This window comes from Mollisia scopiformis, assembly GCF_001500285.1.
Source record: "Mollisia scopiformis unplaced genomic scaffold LY89scaffold_40, whole genome shotgun sequence".
Lineage (NCBI taxonomy): Eukaryota > Fungi > Ascomycota > Leotiomycetes > Helotiales > Mollisiaceae > Mollisia > Mollisia scopiformis.
Window position 1 is genome coordinate 207,508 of NW_017263620.1, and position 20,687 is coordinate 228,194.

General features: G+C 47.5%; 12 protein-coding genes and 1 non-coding gene across 13 annotated transcripts; 7 read left to right on the forward strand and 6 right to left on the reverse strand.

The window, feature by feature from the left end:
• Nucleotides 1–100: 100 nt before the first annotated feature.
• LY89DRAFT_743478 (uncharacterized protein) lies at nt 101–578 on the forward strand (the record flags this gene model as incomplete). The annotated part of the gene is made up of 2 exons (XM_018220957.1): nt 101–219; nt 272–578. 2 exons carry the CDS (start codon nt 101–103, stop codon nt 576–578), a joined length of 426 nt encoding a protein of 141 aa, XP_018061195.1.
• A 46-nt stretch (nt 579–624) lies between these two features.
• Nucleotides 625–1,928, reverse strand: LY89DRAFT_398923 (uncharacterized protein). The gene has a single exon (XM_018207248.1). It carries the CDS (start codon nt 1,821–1,823, stop codon nt 672–674), a length of 1,152 nt encoding a protein of 383 aa, XP_018061196.1. The 5' UTR covers nt 1,824–1,928; the 3' UTR covers nt 625–671.
• On the forward strand, nt 1,929–2,455 carry LY89DRAFT_398907 (uncharacterized protein). Its single transcript, XM_018207247.1, has one exon. It carries the CDS (start codon nt 2,034–2,036, stop codon nt 2,346–2,348), a length of 315 nt encoding a protein of 104 aa, XP_018061197.1. The 5' UTR covers nt 1,929–2,033; the 3' UTR covers nt 2,349–2,455.
• LY89DRAFT_692196 (uncharacterized protein) lies at nt 2,320–4,058 on the reverse strand. The gene has a single exon (XM_018216486.1). The coding sequence runs from the start codon at nt 3,608–3,610 to the stop codon at nt 2,450–2,452; it is 1,161 nt and encodes a 386-aa protein (XP_018061198.1). The 5' UTR covers nt 3,611–4,058; the 3' UTR covers nt 2,320–2,449.
• Nucleotides 4,059–5,437: 1,379 nt separating this feature from the next.
• On the forward strand, nt 5,438–7,200 carry LY89DRAFT_602542 (ring finger protein; the record flags this gene model as incomplete). Its single annotated transcript, XM_018210253.1, has 3 exons — nt 5,438–5,769; nt 5,884–6,441; nt 6,486–7,200. The coding sequence occupies 3 exons, from the start codon at nt 5,438–5,440 to the stop codon at nt 7,198–7,200; spliced, it is 1,605 nt and encodes a 534-aa protein (XP_018061199.1).
• A 408-nt stretch (nt 7,201–7,608) lies between these two features.
• LY89DRAFT_398988 (uncharacterized protein) lies at nt 7,609–8,757 on the forward strand. Its single transcript, XM_018207249.1, has one exon. The coding sequence runs from the start codon at nt 7,705–7,707 to the stop codon at nt 8,485–8,487; it is 783 nt and encodes a 260-aa protein (XP_018061200.1). The 5' UTR covers nt 7,609–7,704; the 3' UTR covers nt 8,488–8,757.
• A 72-nt stretch (nt 8,758–8,829) lies between these two features.
• LY89DRAFT_661447 (DNA-binding protein) lies at nt 8,830–10,058 on the reverse strand (the record flags this gene model as incomplete). Its single annotated transcript, XM_018212605.1, has 2 exons — nt 8,830–9,460; nt 9,510–10,058. 2 exons carry the CDS (start codon nt 10,056–10,058, stop codon nt 9,278–9,280), a joined length of 732 nt encoding a protein of 243 aa, XP_018061201.1. The 3' UTR covers nt 8,830–9,277.
• Nucleotides 10,059–10,207: 149 nt separating this feature from the next.
• Nucleotides 10,208–13,631, forward strand: LY89DRAFT_399001 (ARM repeat-containing protein). The gene is made up of 4 exons (XM_018207250.1): nt 10,208–10,700; nt 10,748–13,009; nt 13,054–13,175; nt 13,221–13,631. Exons 1-4 carry the CDS (start codon nt 10,357–10,359, stop codon nt 13,604–13,606), a joined length of 3,114 nt encoding a protein of 1,037 aa, XP_018061202.1. The 5' UTR covers nt 10,208–10,356; the 3' UTR covers nt 13,607–13,631.
• A 343-nt stretch (nt 13,632–13,974) lies between these two features.
• On the reverse strand, nt 13,975–14,420 carry LY89DRAFT_768765 (uncharacterized protein; the record flags this gene model as incomplete). The annotated part of the gene is made up of 3 exons (XM_018221799.1): nt 14,299–14,420; nt 14,165–14,242; nt 13,975–14,109 (listed from the first exon to the last, which is right to left on the reverse strand). The coding sequence occupies exons 1-3, from the start codon at nt 14,374–14,376 to the stop codon at nt 13,975–13,977; spliced, it is 291 nt and encodes a 96-aa protein (XP_018061203.1). The 5' UTR covers nt 14,377–14,420.
• Nucleotides 14,421–15,002: 582 nt separating this feature from the next.
• LY89DRAFT_678428 (alpha/beta-hydrolase) lies at nt 15,003–16,292 on the reverse strand (the record flags this gene model as incomplete). The annotated part of the gene is made up of 1 exon (XM_018213743.1): nt 15,003–16,292. The coding sequence occupies one exon, from the start codon at nt 16,290–16,292 to the stop codon at nt 15,003–15,005; it is 1,290 nt and encodes a 429-aa protein (XP_018061204.1).
• A 1,005-nt stretch (nt 16,293–17,297) lies between these two features.
• Nucleotides 17,298–18,529, forward strand: LY89DRAFT_678429 (uncharacterized protein; the record flags this gene model as incomplete). Its single annotated transcript, XM_018213744.1, has 4 exons — nt 17,298–17,315; nt 17,366–17,552; nt 17,728–18,444; nt 18,492–18,529. 4 exons carry the CDS (start codon nt 17,298–17,300, stop codon nt 18,527–18,529), a joined length of 960 nt encoding a protein of 319 aa, XP_018061205.1.
• A 484-nt stretch (nt 18,530–19,013) lies between these two features.
• LY89DRAFT_602609 (ClpP/crotonase) lies at nt 19,014–20,109 on the forward strand (the record flags this gene model as incomplete). Its single annotated transcript, XM_018210256.1, has 4 exons — nt 19,014–19,327; nt 19,390–19,465; nt 19,515–19,660; nt 19,710–20,109. The coding sequence occupies 4 exons, from the start codon at nt 19,014–19,016 to the stop codon at nt 20,107–20,109; spliced, it is 936 nt and encodes a 311-aa protein (XP_018061206.1).
• A 354-nt stretch (nt 20,110–20,463) lies between these two features.
• Nucleotides 20,464–20,547, reverse strand: LY89DRAFT_t91. The gene has a single exon. It is a non-coding gene; the product is annotated as a tRNA-Gln (tRNA).
• Nucleotides 20,548–20,687: the final 140 nt, after the last annotated feature.

Below are 20,687 nucleotides of genomic sequence, written 5' to 3' on the forward strand. Positions count from 1 at the left end.
AACCATCGGAAAGCTTACATCGGGATATCTTGTCCAACATTTCTGCTTGGAGAAGCACATGCAAAGCTGACAACACCATAATTGAGTTCAAGCTGTTGCAATGGCTACACAATACGCCAACGATATTCCTTTCTCTGCCAGCCACGACCAACAGGCATTCAAGCTGCTCGAGCTCCCTCCCGAGCTTTTGTCTCTCCTCGAATCAGAACATCCTCCAACGTATCCTTCCCTCCAAACTCTGCAACTTGACTCCAGCTGAAAATCATTACAGGCTCACGATAACGTCTTCAAAAGCGACGGAAACAACCTCAGGCTATGCTCTGCTCTGCCATGGAGACAAGAAATACCAAATGCGACAAAAGAATACGTCGAATCCCATCATGATACTCGCCCCTTCTCGAACCATGCCGACAGAGTCGGACGACGCGGAAACATTCATCTCTAGTCCATCAGTCACTACAATTTCGAAGATTGAGGATACGATCGAGCTGATTCTACAAGAAGCAGAGGTGAAGGCTGCTCCTAAGAACAAATGGCACGAGAAATTTGCAAAGAGTAGGGCAGAGAAGAAGAAATGAGACAAAAATTCAACTTGTCAAACATTATATTATGTGGGATATATGAAGTATACACAAGCTCTTCAGTAATCCAGGCTCAAGCAGAAACCGATATCATGCCCCCAGTTTCAACAAAGTCCTCGCATTCTGGAATCCGAACTTCTCTTTCGTCCTTTGACTGAGTTCCAGCCGATCAAACCATCCTCCGATCTCAACCATATCTTCGAACGGATAGTCCACCGAAAACATAACCCTATCCTCTCCCAGACTTCGCCACGTATCCACCAATGTCCCCGAATCTTGCACACCACTTGTCGTCACCCAGAAGTTCTTCTCCCAATACTCTGCAAGCGGTTTCTTTGCGGGCCAATATGGTGTGAAATGGCGCATCCTCTGCTCGATTCTCGGCAAGAAGAATGGAATTCCTTCTCCACAGTGTCCCAGGATGATCTTCAATGTTGGATATGTATCGAAAACACCACCTACCAGGAGTCTCAGCACATGAGCGCTCGTCTCGGAACTAAATCCCCAAGGCGATCCAGACAGAAAGTTATACCCCTCATACACCCTCTGTTGACCCGGGGGCGGCGTTCTAGGATGCAAATAAATCGGGACATCCAGCTCAACCACCTTCTCCAAAAAGGGCGCCATAGACGGATCATCGAGATACACAACATTATCCGCTGACCTATTATTTGTATACCCTCCCACGAACGAGCCTACGCCTCCCAAAGTCTTCACACACCTCTCCAACTCCGCCGCTGCAGACACAGGCTCCTGCAACGCATTACTACACCAGAACTCGAACCTCCCGGAATAATTTCCGTTCTTATAAATCCTCGCCACCTCGTTGTTCACGTACGTCGCCGCAATCGTCGCGAATGTACTATTAAAAACGCCCTGAATCCCCGGGGCGCCAAACATCAACACGGAAATCGACACGTTCGCCGCGTCCATAGCCGCGACGCGTGAATCGATGTTGGTTAATCGCGGCATAACATCATTGGCGTAGATAGGGATGTCGAAGTTTACTTCATTGGTGAAGTTCACGAAGGGCGTGGTGAAGGTTCCGCTGAAGAGAGAGTTGCCGACATGTTCTTCCAGGGCGATCTTTCCTGGGATGGAGAGCGAGGGGTCATAGAAGGTGGGGCGGCCGCTGTTGATGGGGATTTCTTGCGGGGTGTAGTTTGATATTATTTGAGCGTGTGTGGTCTGTCCGAGGAGGAGGACGTTCAATAATATCAAGCGATTGATAAGGAAAGGCATTTTGGCCCCGAATATCCTTCACGTAGTAGAAAATCATTGAATGGAAAAGCGACATTAAATACTTTATAAAGTACAAACAGCTCACTTGTACTTAAATAGCAATACCACCGATCAACCCCTCCCTTCCGGCTGCAAGATCTACTAGGTACCTGCATGCATGTTTACGGCGGGGCGTTCGCGATAGGCCGTTCGGAATAGTGATCGGTATTAATGATCAAGGATTGGATATTATCCAGTTGGGAACTGAGAGGAGATTTTCCGAGATGTGAGGTTTTTTGGTTGGGGTTTGTCATTGTTTGGTTGGAATGGTGGTGGTTAAGGATACTTACCCCGCAAGATGCCAAGATTTTTATCGATGGCCATTACAAGCATGGAAAATTTGATGGTTTCTTCTTATACTCTCTAGGCTGTGATGCTAGGAAGAGATTTGAATATTTTGTTTTGTATTTTCGTTACGGTTTCCTTCACAGGCGAATGTCCAAGGTTTCAAGAGATGTTTTTTTCTGGTTTGGGAAATATCCATAGGGGAATCCTTCCAAGTGGACGATAGATAAAATCCAATCTGTGAAACATGAATTTTCTTCATATAAATCATTAAAAAGTCGTCTGTATCCAAGTCTTCTCTCTCAGCACCATCCAAACTTCTCATTAGCAACCCACCGAATCTCATCCGCCGTCCCCTTTCCCTCCCCATACCACATCAGACTAGCAATACTCTCCTCCTTCCTCTCCACCTCCTCATGCTCCAACCCCGTCTTCCTCACCAAGCTCCTAACCACTTGACTCGGATTCCAGACGTCTACCTCACTCACCTTCCACTCCTCCGCCTCTCGCTGCGCAATCTGCAACACAGCCTTCAAACTCTCGACGTTCTCTTGAGTATCTCTCTCATCCTCGAGCACGAGACGCAGAATATGCAGCGTATTCCCCGATTCAGGCTTCAGAGGGCCGTAGTAGGCTCGTGTCCAGATGGCCCAGACGCGAGAACCGGGAGAATCGCAGATGGCGCCTTTGATGGTGGGGGATTTGGAGAAGATTTTCGAGGTTACGAAGTCTTCGCGTTTGTGGTGCCATTGCATTTGTTCGTAGCTGGGTAGGAGGGCGACATGGGTCTTGTTGTCGCTTGTTTGGGAGAGTTGGGTTCTGAGGGTTTGTTCGTCGAGGGCGCAGAGGGGTGGGAGGTCGGTGTAGGATAAGGTCTTTGCTGAGGAGGAGGAAGGGGAAGAGGATGGTGGGAGGGCGACGTGGGTGCTGGGGTGGACTTCCCAGCCGAACTTGGAGTAGTATTTTGTACCGATGTCTGAGTATAGGATGCTGAAGGGGCAGGTTTCTCGTCCTGGGATGTTGGGATCAGTTTGCCATGTCTTGAGGATTGGTGCTAGTTCTCTCAGCATGCGGGTAGCATATCCCTTGCCTCGGAACTTGGGCTGGGAGAATACGCTGCCAATTCCATGTGTGATGCCTTCTGTGACGACTCCATTGTGTGAGACGAGGACTGGCTTTCGAAGAGATTCGCAGGATGCTAGGATAGAGCGCTCGTTGGGAGGTAGATTGCGGTCAACGAGGATCCAATGTGTTACGCCGTTATCCTTGGCTAAAGGTACGGTCGTGAGGTATGCTTCTCGTTCGAGGTAGTCGGGTTCGGACAGTGCTTTACCCCAATTGGCGGCATTGATGCTCCAGGTTGCGACTTTCTCTTCTTGTGTGGGATTCTTGAGGTACAGAGATGGAGATTTCGAGTCTGGGTAGTCGACTAGGACTTGTTCTTCGGGGGCATTTTCTCCCATTTCGTCGAATCGTCTGGTCTGTTATTGTGAATGAATCTGCGAGTTGCTATATAGATATATAGATAGACTGTCCGGCCGAAGATTCGAAAGGACTTGTCAAGTATAAGGCGTGGTAAGTCTTCGGTTGGTATATCTATGTCAGAGTTCTGTTCTTCGTGCTGACCGCCCTTGACTCTTTGTTAAAGGTCTATACTTCGCTGAAAGCAATGTAAGAAATAGTGGTCAGATAAATGCAATATCCTCTTGTAGTGAAAACAGAGACCAAACAACCAAGAATATAAGGAATGATTCCGCAAACGGTCTGCTGACACAAGGAGATATATACTACCAATCCATGAATCGTGTGATCATGCCAGGTTTTGAAACATGGAGTTTCGATGTGTAAAGACGGGCCCTAAGGATCGTGGTCCTGCCGTTAAAGGTATCCAGAACCGAAGGTTGGGAAGACGGAATCTATTTGGTGATGCAGTAAGAAATGACCTTGACCCGTGGGAAACCGATCCCTCCACTTAGTGAGCGGTCTGGGGTCCATCGCTTTAGCAGAGCACTAAAGGGGACGAGGGGGACAAGCGAGAATATCAGCAATGCAGCTAGAAAAGCAGTTGACAACCCTAAAAGAAGACTCTGGGGCATGGAACAAACGAAGATTTTCTTTCGTCAACCAAAATTCTTCGAAACATCATCTAGTTGTACAACGCTGCCAAATTCCAAGTGGGAAATATGATCTCAAGTGAGAGGGTGGCCCGAGCGCTTATCGATAACGACCACAAGGCGGAAGCTCCCTCTGTAGCCGCACCTTTCCTTATCCAACATGCGGTTTCCTCAATATTTGGTTCCTCCAAGTTGTCCGTTCCCTTCGATCTCCACCGACGATTCCTGGTTCTGAATGGTGACATCAACGCACTCCGAATCTGTTGCTCTTTGGTAACGATTCTCCCTTCTCCCCACTTCTTTCCGCTGTAACTGTCTTTACCAGATCGAACGTCAGCCCGTCACGCTTGGGATCATCGACCAAGCTACGTTGTTCCCCTTCCCTTCAAGTCTGTCTTTTTCGGACGCGTGTGTTACTGTAACCACTTCATTTTCATGCCTGATAACAGCAGATACTGAAAACATGTCAGGTATCCGGAATACAGTTGTTTCCCCTTTAGACGCGCCTCCTCGAGGCTCCAATTTTCTTGTGCTACCCATCCAGCTCAAGCCTGTTCACCAACCACGAGCTTCCAGCAAGAACGAGAAAGCGCAACCTGAGACTGAGCCACCTGATGAGTACTCGACAGCCAAAGCTCAATATAAAAGCAAACAACGTGATCAAAGCATCAAGATTAAGTCCGAGGTCGAAACATTCACGCCTGCGCCAAAAAGCAACAGCCTCAAACCGTCCATTTTTGCTCAAGCTACCCATGCCATCAGATCACACATAGCGGTAGGTACAGATAATCTGAGCTTGAAATATTGCTGACAGGTTCTCAGAAAGGTTCTACAATGAACGGCACGGGACCGAAACCCTCCAAGGGTCAGGTTGTTGACCTCACGTTTGATAGCGACGATGAAGTTCCACCTCACCTCACACCTAGCCCATTATTACGCTTTGCCCGTGTTGAACCACAACAACAACAACAACATGTCATGGGTAATCCCATCCAACCTGCGGGCTTCGACCAGGAAAATCTAAATGTTGGCGCTGGACCTTACGGCGAGAACCAACCTCCTCAAGACGGATTCTATGAGAATGATGAAGCATATGCTCGTGCCCTTCAAGAGCACTTTGCCTTCGATGCCCCCATCCGACACTTCGATCCTCATATCCAACTACCAGGTCCACCAATGGCAGCTCCCGCCGCGGCCCGAACTCCTGCTGCAACGCCAGTGCCCACGACCGGTGTTCCGCAAACTCTCGAAGAGTGCATTAGTATTCTTGAGGGTGTCTTTCCTGATATATGTCATGATTATGTGTCTGATCTCTTCAAGACCACTTTGGAGACTGCAGATCAATTGATCGACCACATCTTGACTAAATCGACTTACCCAAGAACGAAAGACAAGCAATTGGCGCTTAAGAGGAAGAGAGCAGAAGATCCCGACGAAGAAGCAGCCCGCAAGTATGGTTCTACTGATCGGAATATCCCAGCAACTCCTGGCGGGGTTCGCCCATACATGTAAGTTTTGACAGCCTTAGACCACCCGAGATTAACAAACCTCCTGGTTGTTCTCGTACCTATGCTTCTTAATCATACTCACTGCTTCGATATATCCATACTTACTTCACACAGTCGCACCATCTTGATCGCCGAATTCCCTCTTGTGCCAGTAACTTTCATTGACTCGAGACTACAAGCATGCGGATTCAGACTATTCTCAGCATATCAAGAGATTTTTGAAGCAGTCAGGACTTACAGCTCGGAAACCCCAGTGTATCAGCGATTACAAAAAGCTCGGAAGGTCGATGCATTATTTACGGAAGAGACAATCGGAGGTTTTCTTACCAACCCCAACGGAGATACCGAAAGAGTGGAAGTCTTAACCGAGCTCCAGACTGCGAGAAGAGTCAGAAAAAAGGAAGAAGACCGCCACGAGGGCCTCCTTCGTTTGCAGCAGTTAGAGGACCAGAATACACGACAGGCTATTGCTGAGGGCGCAATGGGAGAGTGCGGATGTTGTTATGGTGATTTCCCGCTCAACAGACTTGTTCATTGCAATGGCGAAACGTCGCACGAGTTCTGTAAAGATTGTGCTCGTCGCAATGCTGAGACTGAGGTGGGGAAGTCAAAATATGAGTTGCATTGCATGTCCATGGACTCGTGTACAGGAGGATTTGATCTCGACCAACGGTAAGTCATTACAGATTTAGAAACATCTCGCTAATGTCTGAAAGTGCACATTTCCTCGACGAAAACACTCGAATTGCTCTCGATCGCAATGAACAAGAATCTGTCCTACGTCTGGCCGGGATCGAAAATCTTGCGAGCTGTCCGTTCTGTCCCTTCGCAGCAGAGTACCCGCCAGTGGAAATTGACCGCGAATTTCGATGCCAAGCTCCTGATTGCGAGAGGATATCTTGCCGCCTCTGTAGTGAAGAATCTCATATTCCTCAGAGCTGCGAGGAATACAAGAAGGATAAAGGCTTGTGTGTCCGACGAGAGCTCGAAGAAGCCATGTCTGCAGCACTTATCAGAAAGTGCAACAAATGTGGAACACCGTTCGTCAAGCTGGAAGGTTGCAACAAGATGACATGTACCCGGAACGGATGTAACAATATCCAGTGCTACGTCTGCTCAAAATCTTGTGGATATGGCCATTTCAACGACCGTTCCAGGGGTGGCAAGCCTGGAAATTGTCCACTCTTTGATAACGTCGAGGAAAGACATAAAGGTGAAGTCAGCAAAGCTGAAAAGGAGGCATTGCAAAGGATTCTCGCTGAGCATCCAGAATATACTGAAGACGATCTCAAGGTTAAGATATCTGAAAACGTTAAGGACGACGACCGTAGAAAAGATCCTCGGGCAGCATTGGATGAGCTTATCAGAGCGGGAGCACTTCGAGGAGTCCCTCATTTCAATGTTCCTGGACAGGATGCTTTACAGGGTTAGTAAATAATCTTCAGTCCTTGATCGTCTATTTGTGGTTTTCATTCTGCGAGGGTGTCAAGCTTATTGTTTGGTGTTTGTTGTTTTTACTTGTTTTGATTCATTGCACCTACATTCGATTTCCATTCGTTCAACTATTTATATAAGACTAATGATGTACAAGTACGGCAACGCTTTGTGCATCGTCTCAACATACGTCAAGCCTTGCTACAACCGGAACCCATGCGTTACGATCCTCCTCCTCAGCCGCTGGATCCATTCGATGAATTCATGGACTTTGAGGCTGGTTTACTTGGCCCGCCCGACGAGCCAATGAACTTTCATATGTTCCAGTTTGTATACCCCTCTCTCGAGTAATGTATAGCATTGCGGTATATTATCACGGCATTCTCAGGATGGATTTGAATAGTTAAAGTCTCTGATCAGAACGATCACCTTCTATCCTATATGCCACTCTCAGTAATCAAGATTACATAGCTAACTCATATAATAGCCATAATAGCCCACATGCGAATGAGAGACCAGCACGCCGAAATTGAGCGCAACAGAGCCATGATTGCGGATTTGCAGCTCAGAGCAAGAGTACCTGACGAACTGAGACGCCAACCCAGAGAATTTAGATACAACCCTGACGAATTCAGACGTCAAGGCCTCGAGTTCAGACCCCAGCACGAACCGATCCGTGAGGCTATAGTCATAAATGATCTAGAAATACGCCAACTCGGAGGTTGGATACAACTACCAAAACAGAACGTCGAGGCCGCCCCTCAACAGCACGACCCTAAGTCGGAGAAGGACAAAGCAATTCCAGAGCTTGATCTTCCATTCCATCAACAGCTTTCACTACCGCGATATGAACTCGACCAGCCTCCTCGTGCAAAGGCAGAAATGCTATATACTATGGTCCAGGAAGTGCCTCGTAAGGCAGGACAACATGAACTCCGCGAGGATGATAGGCTAAAAGGCGAAGAGAAGTTATTGCAAAATATAGGCTTTGCTCATTTCCCGGCCCAGCTCGAACTCAACCCCAACCTTCGACCCGTAAATGGCAAAGCACTAGCTCCTGATCTTGGTGCCCTAAACCGTCGCTTAGCCGATTTCCGTGGTCGACACTTGAGGAAATTCTGGCGACGTCGAAGAGTTCCGGCCGTAGCTGCAGAAGAGGCCGTTCGTCCACAACCAGAGGAGTCTAATGAGGAAGATTTGGGAGCCATTGCAGCTAGATTGGTGGAGGAGTCACTTTTCGTTGCGGATGCAGAAAAAGCCGATGATGCAGATAGCATTGATTGATGAGCGAAAGCATGGGAGGAAAATTAAGTCTCACAGCGTTTATTAGGGCGGTTACATAGCGGATACCCTTTGCTTTACATTGCGACTTGGTTTGATGGAATTTTGTATGGGTTCTTATTGCAATGAACGAGAGATGGTGAGAATGGAGGATTGTGGTTGGATCTGTGTAAGTAGAGATGCAGAGTAATGACAAAGTATGATACAACATTCCGTCTATGGTGATTGTAATTTCATCACACCATAGGTACAGTACTCCCAGCTTCCGTGCATGAAGCCCTCGGGCTTCTAGAATTCAAGCTGCTGAGAGCTTTTGATAGGTTTCTACAGCTTCTTCTCTATTTCGACGGCACTAAAGGAACCAACGATCCCAGAAGCAAACGGGAAATCTCCGATCAATAATGGTTCTCGAAAGTCTTATTTATTCCTGAACATTCTGGAGAATCCAAGGTCGAACACTATCTAGACACGTGGAGCTGTTGTATTGATATTCCAGACCCTCTGTAGCACTTGTAATGCATGCTCAAGGCTCCTAAATTACCTGCCACTGCTTGAGCTCCCGATCTCTTGGCGTTTAACGGATAGCTTTCATCTCGCACTACCCTCGACTTTGTACTCCGACAGAAGTTGCTGTATCCTATGCCTCTTTATTTCACTGCCCTAGAATGTTGGGCGATAGTCAAGGTCGTCGTGCTCGACCTGATGGAAGGTGTACAAGAAGCTATGAAGGTCCCCTTTGCATCGGGAGGAGGACAACGATATGTATCAGAAGCTGCACAATGCTCTCCAGGTCTCATTCCCCATTATCATGCAACTTTGCTCTGCCTTCTTCAATCCACATCTCCAAAATGAACTCTCCAGCTTCCACAAGTCTAAGTGGTGTACTTTTAATCCCTCCCAAGTCGGCTCCAATCCTCTCACTGGTCTTCTCTCCAGTCTGCAGACTTGGTTCCGACGGTACCCAAGGTTGCGGATGCTACTTCGAATCAGCTTTCTCATTCATACACTTCCAACCCAGTACTTACCCCAATCGGCGGATCGACCTCATCCCTCAACTCCACAGCAAGGGAATACGTACACCCTTCGGGCAACGGACCCAACTTCTCAGCCCCATAAGCCAGCCTCCTAATCGTAGCCCTCAATTGTTCCTCGATATCTACTGTACTAACACCCACTGGCAACTCCTGTCCCTCTCTGTCCCTCCTCGCCTCAAAATCCGTTAACCCCTCCTTGGGATCCACAACTGGGAATTTCGACATGTCGAACATATACCTTTCCATGACTTCTAGGTCCTTATTAAACACCACCACCGCAATGGCACGTACAGAGCCCTTGGTCAGGAGGGTAGAGACGGAGGACACGGCATTGTTGATCCAGGCGCAGACCACGGGGTGTCGGTTCTGGCGGACGGGGAAGTTGTATTTGCGGGTGCTGATGAAGGCTGATGGAGGATAGAGGGTACGAGAGTAGAGGATCGTGTGGATTGCGACTGTGAGGAAATCGGTGAAGGTTTGGAGGAGGGAGGTGGTGTTTGTGAGGAGGGTTGGTTGGTGAGGAGGGGGGGCAGTGGCCATTGGTGGGGTAGTTGGTGGCGGTGTGATGAGGATTATTGTCTCGAGTCGCGTCAGTTACTTATTGTCAAGAGAATATCATTGTCGTGTCTGAAGATTGACAAAGTCGTTCTTAGAATTCGATTTCATATTCTGATGTTCTGGTGAATACGTCAGGTACAAAATTTCCGACATTCAGGAACAACAACCGCGTCTCGCCGCGCTCTCCTCATTAAATTTCCCACCTCGCGTGTTCCTCGACAACACCAACGTCGCAATTCTGAGGTACATCGACCCCGCCATCTCAGTCAACACCTCTACAATGGCGGGCACCATGGAAGAACAACTCCTAAGTCTCCTGGCCGACACCCAACTCCCGGCCGAAGCCCCCCGCAAAGCAGCAGAAGCACACCTCGCGGCCGCGCACTCGAATCCCGCGTTCCCTGGCTCGCTGGCTGCGATAGCTAGTCACTCGAGTGTCAGTCCGCAGATCAGACAGAGCGCGTTATTGGTTCTCAGGACGTTCGTGGAGAAGAATTGGAGTGGGGAGAGCGAGGATGGGCCTGTGGTACTCATTGATGATGGGACGAAGGAGGGATTGAGGAGGGGGATGTTGGAGTTGGCTACGAGCGGGGAGGTAGACAGGAGGGTGAGGGCTGCGGCTAGGTATGAGCTTGAAATGTCATGAAGGGATTGGGCTAATGCGTGGATAGTTACGTGGTGAGCAAGATTGCCAACGTCGACTTTCCTGATCAGTGGCCGAATCTGCTCCCGTCGTTATTACATCTGATTCCGAACGCGAACGATGAGCAGCTTCATGGTGCGCTGAAGGTGCTGTCTGATTTGGTGGACGACTCGTTAGATCAAGAGCAGTTCTTCTCTGTTGCGCGCGATATCGTGAAGGTGGTTTATGATGTGGCGGTTAGTGAAGCTAGGAAACCAACGTTGCGCGCCTTGGCGGTCTCGGTGTTTAGGAACACATTCGATATCATGGATATGGTGAAGGACGAACATGGACCCGAGGTTAAGGGCTTCGCGGACGAGGTGTTGAGTGCGTGGTCTCCTTTTTTTGCGGAGGTCATGAAGAAGACGCTGCCTGCGAGACCGAAGAGCGATGATGAGGGATACGAGAGTGGACGGGATGATATTCCGGAAGCCTGGAGAGGTGTCATTGCCTTGAAGCTTCAGGTTGTTAAGACGTTGATGAAGATTCGAGCCGTGTTTCCCACGTTACTCTTACCTCAGAGCCCCAATCTTTTCAGCGATACCTGGGGCGAACTTTCGACTTTACAGGAAGCGTATAAGGACATGTATGTGGATAATGACGAGCAAGGACGACTTGAAGATGCGGATGGCTTGCCATATACACTGGATTTCCTAGTTCTGGAAGAACTCGATTTCCTGCAGTCATGTATCCGGGCACCGCCGGTCCAGAAGGAACTTGAAGCACAATTACAGCAACAAGGAGGTGTTCGAAGTACACAATGGGTTATGGACGTCATGAAGCTGGCTATTGGATATGCACAGATTCCCAAAGAAGAGGAAGATCTGTGGGATATTGATGTCAACCTGTTTTTGGCGGAAGAAACGGCCGTTACGGCAAACTACACGGCTCGTACTGCTTGTGGCGACCTATTGATCAAGCTTGGAGAATGGCTGCATCAGGGTGCTCTGGAAGGTCTACTCGCTTACACACAACTCCTATTCGTTTCCGAATCTGCGACCTGGAGAACACGAGAAGCTTCGTTGTTCCTCCTAACACAATTGATGACCGACTTCCAGGACCAGGACAAAGCCGTGGCTCCCGAAGTTGTCTCTGCCTACCTAGGCTTGATCGACTATGCTGTTAATAGAACAGAGGAGCCTCTTTTGAGAGCCCGAGGTTATCTGGTAGCTGGTGTGCTTGTTCAAAGCATACCAGACGTTGCACTTGGCCTACTCGATCGGACAATCAAAGGTGTTAATGATGATGAATCCGAAGTCGTCAAGGTGGCCTGTATCAAATCTATCCAGGGATTCATCAAAGCCCGCACAGTTCCATCTGATCGACAACTGGCAATTGTGGCATCGATATCTGAGTTCTTGTATTCAAAAGATCTTACAGACTTAGACGACGCTGACGATCTTCTTGTCACCTTGGTCGAATCACTAAGAGCAGCAATTGGTCTTGACCCAAGAATCACCATCACCGGCGATAGCGGAGCTCTTGACCTTCTTTTCGTCATGGCAAAGCATGGCGCGACAAATTTCCAGCTCGTTATGATGGTCAGCGAAACATTTGAAGATATTGTTACCGCTTTGGCTGGAAGTGACTCGTACACTGCTTTGTGTGCCAAAGTACTGCCTTCTTTGACTGGGGCTTTTGATGTCGGGAATATGACCGGCGATGACCCATTGGTTGAACTTGCTACCGAATTACTCGCTGTCCTGACCGAAAATGGCTCGGAGCCTCTACCTCCTGGATTCGTTGCAGCTGCGTTGCCAAAACTCAACCGTCTTCTAATGGCTACGACCGATGGAGGGGTTCTCCGTCCTGGTGTAGAGGCAATCAAATATATGCTCATGCACGATCATCAGCAAGTCTTTGCTTGGCATGATGAGCAAAATCGATCCGGTTTAGAAGTATGTCTGATCATCATTGACAAGCTACTCAACCCAGCCATCGAAGATAATGCAGCCTCAGAAGTTGGTGGTCTTGCAGCCGAACTTGTGGAGAAGGCAGGTCAAGAACGCCTTGGGCCATACCTGGAACAACTTCTGCGAGCAGTTGCCTCCCGTCTCAACACCGCCGAAGCTGCTCCCTTTATTCAGTCCTTGATTTTGGTTTTCGCTCGACTTTCGCTTGTTGGCGCTCAAGACGTTGTCGAATTTTTGGCTCAGATTGATATCAATGGCCAAAATGGCTTGCAGGTTGTCCTTAGCAAATGGCTAGAGAACTCGATCAATTTTGCTGGATATGATGAGATTCGACAAAAGTAAGTACAAAGACCCCGACTTCTTTCCATGCTAATTGGTATAGTGTTATTGCACTTTCAAAACTGTTTACTCTCAATGATCCTCGACTTGCCCAAACTTTGGTTAAGGGAGAGCTCATTATCCCAGTCAGTGATCGCATCATTACAAGATCACAATCCAAAAAGAGTAAGTACCCTGTGCAAACGAAGAGAGATGATGCTGACGTACTAGATCCCGACCAATACACCATTATTCCTGCTCCACTAAAGATCCTCAAAGTTCTTATTGAAGAACTTCTGTCAGCATCTGGATACCGAAATGCTTCCGATGTGGCTGCAGCAGCTGCAGAATTCGTCGATGAAGAAGACGAGAATGACAGCTGGGAAGACGTTCCTTCTGTACTAGATCTTGGACTCGGTAGTACGAAGGCGGAATTGATGGCCTATGGTGAAGGACAAGGAACTTTCATGCGCCAACGAGACGACGAGACCCAAGCTTACCTTACCGAGTTCTTCATCAGAGCTGGACGTGAGAATCTAGCTGGATTCAATGAGCTTTACGAAGCCTTGACCAATGACGAAAAGACGAAGTTGCAGAAGCTTGCTCAAGGTGCTTGAGCTTTTCTTCTGCGTCTCAAATTCGACGATCTGGTAGATACCAAGAATTTTACTGCGAGGCATAGATTGTGGATATGAGTACATGCTCTTGTGGATAAGATGTAGATTCTGATTTGGGTAACTTCTTGCTTTCTTGTCGCGCGTATATCCACTTCCTATTGCCCTTCGAGACGAGGAGACGGCCGAGTTTTTGACCAAAAAGAAAGATGGCAGTCATCACAGCAAGAGCTGCGTGGTGATTGTGCCCGGAAGAGAGACTGGGAATCAATGAACATGACTTCCAACAATTATCATGCTCGTAAAGTTATACTCTTGTTCAACGTTCGTGATCTATCCATACACTATCATACAATATTCCCTATTCAACCCTACGACGCCTTCTCCTGCCTCTCCAACCCCTCCTTCTCCATCCCCTCACATCCTGCCACCTTGCCCGCGACCTCTTCAATCTTCCCTCCAATTCCACTAGCAGCTGGTTCGCCGCTTCGCGCTTGGTTCGCTGCCTATTTTGATCCATTCATCAGCCTCCCTTTTCTCTTTTTATCTAGGATAGTATACCTTCATCTCAGAGATCCCTTCCGCGGTATCCTTCTTCCCGCTCTCTTGCCATTCTTTCGAGCCGGTTACGTTTCCGATCTGCGAGATGTTAGGGAAAAGAGGAAAGAGATCAAGAGAAGGGAAGGAAAAGGTACGGTTTCTTCGACGTAGCCTTTTGCATATTGGGCGTGGCCGGTGACCATTGAGGGTTGGGAGGCGTTTGGTGCTGACATTGTGTGGTGTCTGTATTGTTTTCTTTAAGGGAAATTGTAAGGTGCTTTGCTTTATTAGAGAGTGTTTAGATTCTGAAAGTTTGTGAAGTGGAATACCGAGGTGGATTGGAGGGTGGTGGTGATGTCATGGTTTTCAGGAGCTAGTGTGGGGTACAGGGATGCTGGATATAGCCTCATTTGTTTGTCCTCTCTCTTGCAAGTATTATTTGAATATTGCGTATATTGAATGGTTTGTTTTACTCAGATGTGTTCTAATTTATGTTCTAGGTGGCAGATTAAGTATCTGGCACTGGCGTTGGGACTCGGGAGGTTCGCCAACGTTATGTAAGACTGCCTTGGGGTCATTCTTTTAGAGTGTAGAGGAGTCATTTGAAAAAATTGTGATAGAGATATTTGTTATTTCTTTACACTGTACAGTTCATGTATTCGGTCCCTTTGGAGAGACTCTCAACCTAAACCTTAGGAGTGTCTGCAAATTATTTCATGATCTTGGCAATACAAATCATCTGTGTCATGGCTTGATGAAGTTTTGTTCATTAATGCTTAATCGGCTAGAACACATCAAAGAGTTTCCAGCTTTCAGAGAGAAGAGAGCAAAGTTAGTGTACCCGTTTCTAAGCTCGACACTATTGAGGAACCTTCTTCGATATTTTCGAGGTGTGGTAGTCAAACTCTGCCAGGTATGGCGAACTTATGCCACCTTTCATCGTCAATTTGGCTGACTTATTCCCCTTCAAGTACAGATCAAAGAATGCTGCCGAGTATGTCATATACACCTCCGCTTTACCTAGAAATTCCGCCCTGTCTTTGGCCGGCAGACTAAGAGAAAAGGTGGGGTTCAGCTGATACGCATCACCAACCAGATAATGTGAAGTGTTTGTGACCATGACCCAATAGCTTTCCCCTTTCGAATTCTCATACACTGTCCGTTGTGGGGTCCTCGTCGATTCTTCTTGCAAGTCATCACCTGTTAATACCATCATTGGAACGTGCATCTTGCTTGCAGCTCTGGCGAGTTGGGATTCCTGTATGAACATTGGTGCCGCGAGCGGGATGATGGCTTTGATTGTAGCATTCTCGAGCTCAAAGGGACCTGAGAGATTGTGACGTGCAGGAAAGGCGCAAGGGCTGATTTCGGTGATGTTGTATGTATCAGGGTCTAGTTCTGCAGCTGTCATATTGTAGTCGCAAAAGATTGGCATGCCACCACCAACTAACAGAGTATAAAAAGCGCCCAGAGAGTGTCCGGACATGCCAATGTTGGTTATATCGACGGCTCCGAAGAAGGGTGATGAAGATCGAGAGATATGGAGAAGTGCAGTAAGAAGTCCAGCTTTGATCTCTTGGGCCCTGTAAGTGAGGGCGAATTGAGTGCTTCGGAACCACTCCGTGTACGTAACCTCCACTGCATCACTCCCCTGATCTTCTGACTGATATACCTCAGCCAAAGCCCTCAGTGGCAAATCACTTGTCGGAAGAGCCGATTTCGTGTCGTAGTGTTCCAGACTAACAACAACATAGCCGTGGCTTGCAAGGTTTTGCACGTAGAAGTAGTACGCATCTGCGTATGCACCGAGACCCGGACTGAACAGAATCAAAGGGTAAGGTCCTCCAGATGAGTCCACAGGTGCATTTAGAACAGATTCCCCCTGGATACCACCGGCTGATACGAATGGGGTCGAGTCGTTTACAGCCTGTGCGGGATACCACCAGTAACGTGTGAGGTTACGGCTTTGGGACATGTATGAGTCTTGGCGAACTCCAACATTGTAGGGCCCTGTCTTGTTTGCAGTCAAAACCGGAGGTGATGCTGGTTGAAGTGGGATTCCACCTAACCCGAATTGTGCTACAACTGTTGACAGGAAGGTGGCAGTGACGATAAGAAGCTTGCTGATCAATGCTTGGTTGGACCACATTATGGAGCTGCCAAGATATATGCTTTGGATTGTATCGAAAGCAGACAGAAGAAAAAAACGAAAAAGGTAGGTGTGAATCAAAACGAGGTGCGAGCAGGAGCACTTTTATTGATTTATCCCCAGTCAAAACACAGACTTTGACCAGAGCATCATGGAAGGAGTCCGAAAGAACCCGCTGTTTGTATTAGCACCTGCGGCAGGGTAAATTCCAATATGGAAAGTAATGACCGCAGAGCAACTCATGTTCATTTGTTTTGCTTCTACCGTGGTATTGACTTTCCTTTGTCGGAATGGTTCCCACCAATGCCAATGCAATAAAGGTTTCAAGGAATTGTATCCAAGAACGGAGCAGGAAAATGGCATACGTAACAATCACCATGCAATCGCTCTCCACGGAAGTGAATACCGAGAACTGAGGGATAACGTACATTGGAAGAGGTAAAGAATTCGTGAGAATCTCGGGAGCCCAGGTATCCTGCCAGCACGTGTCTATCCAAATCAGGCATGCAGCTCGGCGACTGTATGCGCATCTGCCCAGCCAATGCAAAGCTTCCTAGAACTTTGGAGTACAGGAAATAGCTCAACCGGTCTTTGATAAGTTGGCAGCTCGGGAGCGGTTTTTAAATTTGGCTTGCTCTTTTCCATAGGTGGACATTCTTAACGTATCCTATTCTTAACTTTTTCTGTAGCATTACTCCTTTGGTTTGACGGCACATAGTCTGAATTTCTTTACCTCTATCCTCAAACGTCTTTTTGTCATTTTCACCTATTAGAATTCAGCAAAGGTTCCATACGATGATACATCGTCCATTGATGCACTCCAAAGCAAGTCTAGACATCAATGAAGCGCATTCTCTGCAGAAAGCGAGAATGGGTTCTAAAGTCTTCCTTTACGCTCCTTCTTCCTTTACTCTCCTTCATTCTATGGCCTTTGCTTCTTCCGTTGAGATGTGTATTTAATGACAGACACCAACCTCAAAAAAAAACCCTGGGTCTTAGGAAGAGATGGATAACTTGACTGAGGTATGTACCTACTCTTAGCCTCCATGCCAGCATTTGCTAACACTCGGAAGGAAACCGCAAAGCGACGAATTGTGAATTTGGTCCGAATCTATGCCTGGTGTCTCTCAAAGGACCAAATCAAGATATTAACACAACAGGCTCGCAAATTCACCGAGTCGCCTGGATTTCCAGAGTCACTTCAGGAATGCCGGCAGAATCTCAGGAATACACTGGACCTCATTGAGCAAGAGATTAAGGGTAAGATTTCGTTGGATTGTTTTGATATTGTCGAAAGACCTTGCTGGTTTCGTGCTTTTTTGAGTCTAAAATTGCTGATCTGTAGCAAAGCACTTTGCTGGAAACTCAACCTTACAAGAAACATTTCAGATGGCGATCCTGTGATTCATGCCTGAGCTTTGCTAATGGCTTTCAGAGGAGTCTCCACCAAGATCGACTTCCGAGGACCCAGTAGTTGAAGGGGACGCAGAGGTTGTGGGTGCCGCGGCAAGTCTCGACGAGGTCTTCAATGGAGTGGATCCAAGATCCTCGACGATGTTGGAGTCCCTTGAGAGTTTGAACGGTCTGGACATCAGCCATTTGTTGAACCACTCCAGGGCCAATCAATCATACCCCTTCAGATACCTCAAACAGCGACATCCTTACTACCCTATCACCGATCTGGAGGAGGTGGAAACTTTGCTGTCAACGAGGACTGGAGTCACGGGCATGAGAGGAGGCCTTATCACAGACCACGATGAAGAACGTGAGGGATTGCAAGAAGAAGAAGATGAGGAGGAGGAGGAATGGGGAGATGTCGACGCAGGGCAAGGAGGAGAGGCCGAAGAAGAGGATGGTCGCAACGAGGAACAAGCGACCAGCGAAGACGAAGACTGGGTCAAAAAAGTCGGTAAAACATCCTCTCGGATCTACGATACTACTTATGGACGCGAAATCGAAGCGCAACACGGCGTCATCATTCAAATCCTCATCCTCATAGCTAGCATGGAAGTCCCACATCTGATCACGATAGTGAATCTCATGTGGCAGCGCCTCTGTAGAGAGAACGCGCCAAGCGAATTCTTCCCTCATCGTGAAGCAATGTTCCTTCTACTGAAGAGCATTAGAGTCACTCTGGACCGATACAAGAATGGTACGTTCACTTCATCGTTAGGTTAATCTCGTGCTAATGTTAGGCAGAATCTGAGACAGCAGCTTTGATCAGAGATGGGATTTGAGGCAATTATTTACGTTGATGAACAGAGACGAGAATAATGTCGTACTTACTGGCTGAGAAAAGGAGAAGAGGCATGCTTGACAAGAGTAGATAATGACGAGAAAGGATAGAGCAGGAAGGAAACATGTAGAATTGACTACTAGACATCTAGTCACAGCAGATTTGTCAGAAAGTCACACCTCCGTATACCTTGTGTTGTGTCTGCAGAATTATGTGTATAAATGTTTGAATAGCAACTGTTATAAATGACTAGAGTCAAGATGCAACTGCAATCACTAACCGAGCCCCCTGAGCGTCTCGGTTAAGGAACTGCGGGGCAGCCTGAAGACAGCCGAGGAACTCCCACCCGATGAAGTCGAGTTCTTCCTTCGATTTTCGTATGTATGAAAAGATATAGTAATCAGGTTTATCGACTCGAACACTTCATCTGTCCTTATCTCGCTCATTCCGAACATTCCCAAAGAATACGAGGCTCTGCGCTCAGCATGTCTGCATTTACCCCACCTTCCTCTTACGGCCATGTACCTGGCTTCTCTCAGATCAAGCTTTCTCACCACCCGCCAACGTCGCAGGAAGTAACTCCTATTATCATTCTCACTCTCTCTCGAGTTGAGAAAAACAATGCGTTCACGTCGACTATGGAAAATGATATGGTTCGTGCATTCGATATGCTGGATCAAGATGACCGAGTAAAAGTGATCGTTGTCACTGGTGAGGGGAAGAACTTCTGTGCGGGCGCAGATTTGGAAATAGGTCTTGAACGAACAGCTGGAATTGGTCCTAAGGATCATAGAGATGGGTTCGTGTATTCTGAATTTCGTAATCGTTCGTATGTTCGATTCAAATGCTGATGCTTTGTAGTGGAGGAAGAACTGCCCTTGCAATTCATCGCTGTAGAAAACCTACTATAGCTGCGATTCAAGGGGCGGCAATCGGTGTGAGTCTCATTATCAATTACTGAAGTTGAAGCATCCCTAAACGAATAGGTCGGCATTACGATGACATTACCAATGTCAATTCGTGTTGCATGGGAAGGGGCGAAGATTGGCTTCGTGTTCTCTCAGCGCGGGGTAGTTATGGAAGCTGCTTCATCTTTCTTCTTGCCTCGACTCATTGGACACTCACGTGCAATGTAAGACCTAGAACTCACACTCAGACTTTCGAAGCTGATGGAAACACAGATACTTGACGACAACTGGTTCTGTAATACCAGCAGCATCTCCTGCTTTCGAAGATCTCTTTCATGCCATTCTTCCTTCTCCAGAAGAAGTTCTGCCCTATGCTCTTACCATAGCTGAACAGATCGCTGCTCAAACTTCGACAGTCAGTACATATTTGATGCGAGAAATGATATGGCGGAATCCAGGCAGTGCTGAGGGAGCTCATTTGCTTGATTCCGAGATTATGTGGGAGCTGTATGGAAAAGAAGACAAGAAGGAGGGCGTGAAGGCATTCTTGGAGAAGAGGAGTCCAAAAATGACGGGCGACCTGAAGCAAGGCATGCCAAGTAATGTGCCTTGGTGGGAACCCATTAACACTGTACCGAGGAGTGGAATTAGGAGTGATAAGTCAAAGCTATGAAAGCTTAGTGAAAAGTAGGCATGAATTGAAAGGGTTTGCCGAATGGAAGTAGAGACAAGTTTTTGGCTTATTTGGATGCTCTGGCTGCCGATGCAGTGTCTCGAAGCTTTTTAATTTGCTTGAAGAAATATGTTCAGCGTCAGTGAGCTCAAAAAGGTTAGTAAAAGCCTATGAAATGTTACTTTTAGCCCAAATCAATAGATACTTGACCTTGAATGGACTCGACACGCTCGCTTCGCTAACCTATCGCAGTAGGGGGCGAGTCGCGCTTCAATGCCGAAGCAGATGTGCGCCGCATTGATGTACTTGAACCAAAAAAAAGAGAAGAAAAAAAAGAACAATGATTTTGCAGGTCGTACCCGGGCTCGAACCGGGGATTCGGGAAATATATGATTTTGATGTGTCAAAATCCCACGTGCTAACCGCTACACTATCTACATGGCATCAGTAAAGCGCAGGCAACAAAATTCAGAGATGCACATACACAACCGACAGATGAAACTGGTTGAAGGTGTTAAAAATTTTCTTATTTAAATTCATAAGCAACTCAGCTCAAGAGTGGGGTAGCGTGGTGGCAA

Excerpts from the sequence above, each read along its gene's own strand:
- LY89DRAFT_398923 (XM_018207248.1), bottom strand. The coding sequence starts at position 1,823 with ATGCCTTTCCTTATCAATCGCTTGATATTATTGAACGTCCTCCTCCTC.
- LY89DRAFT_398907 (XM_018207247.1), top strand. The coding sequence starts at position 2,034 with ATGATCAAGGATTGGATATTATCCAGTTGGGAACTGAGAGGAGATTTT.
- LY89DRAFT_692196 (XM_018216486.1), bottom strand. The coding sequence starts at position 3,610 with ATGGGAGAAAATGCCCCCGAAGAACAAGTCCTAGTCGACTACCCAGAC.
- LY89DRAFT_398988 (XM_018207249.1), top strand. The coding sequence starts at position 7,705 with ATGCGAATGAGAGACCAGCACGCCGAAATTGAGCGCAACAGAGCCATG.
- LY89DRAFT_399001 (XM_018207250.1), top strand. The coding sequence starts at position 10,357 with ATGGCGGGCACCATGGAAGAACAACTCCTAAGTCTCCTGGCCGACACC. Across the intron at positions 13,010-13,053 it reads TATGATGAGATTCGACAAAA|TGTTATTGCACTTTCAAAAC; the intron begins GTAAGTACAAAG and ends TAATTGGTATAG. Across the intron at positions 13,176-13,220 it reads AAGATCACAATCCAAAAAGA|ATCCCGACCAATACACCATT; the intron begins GTAAGTACCCTG and ends CTGACGTACTAG.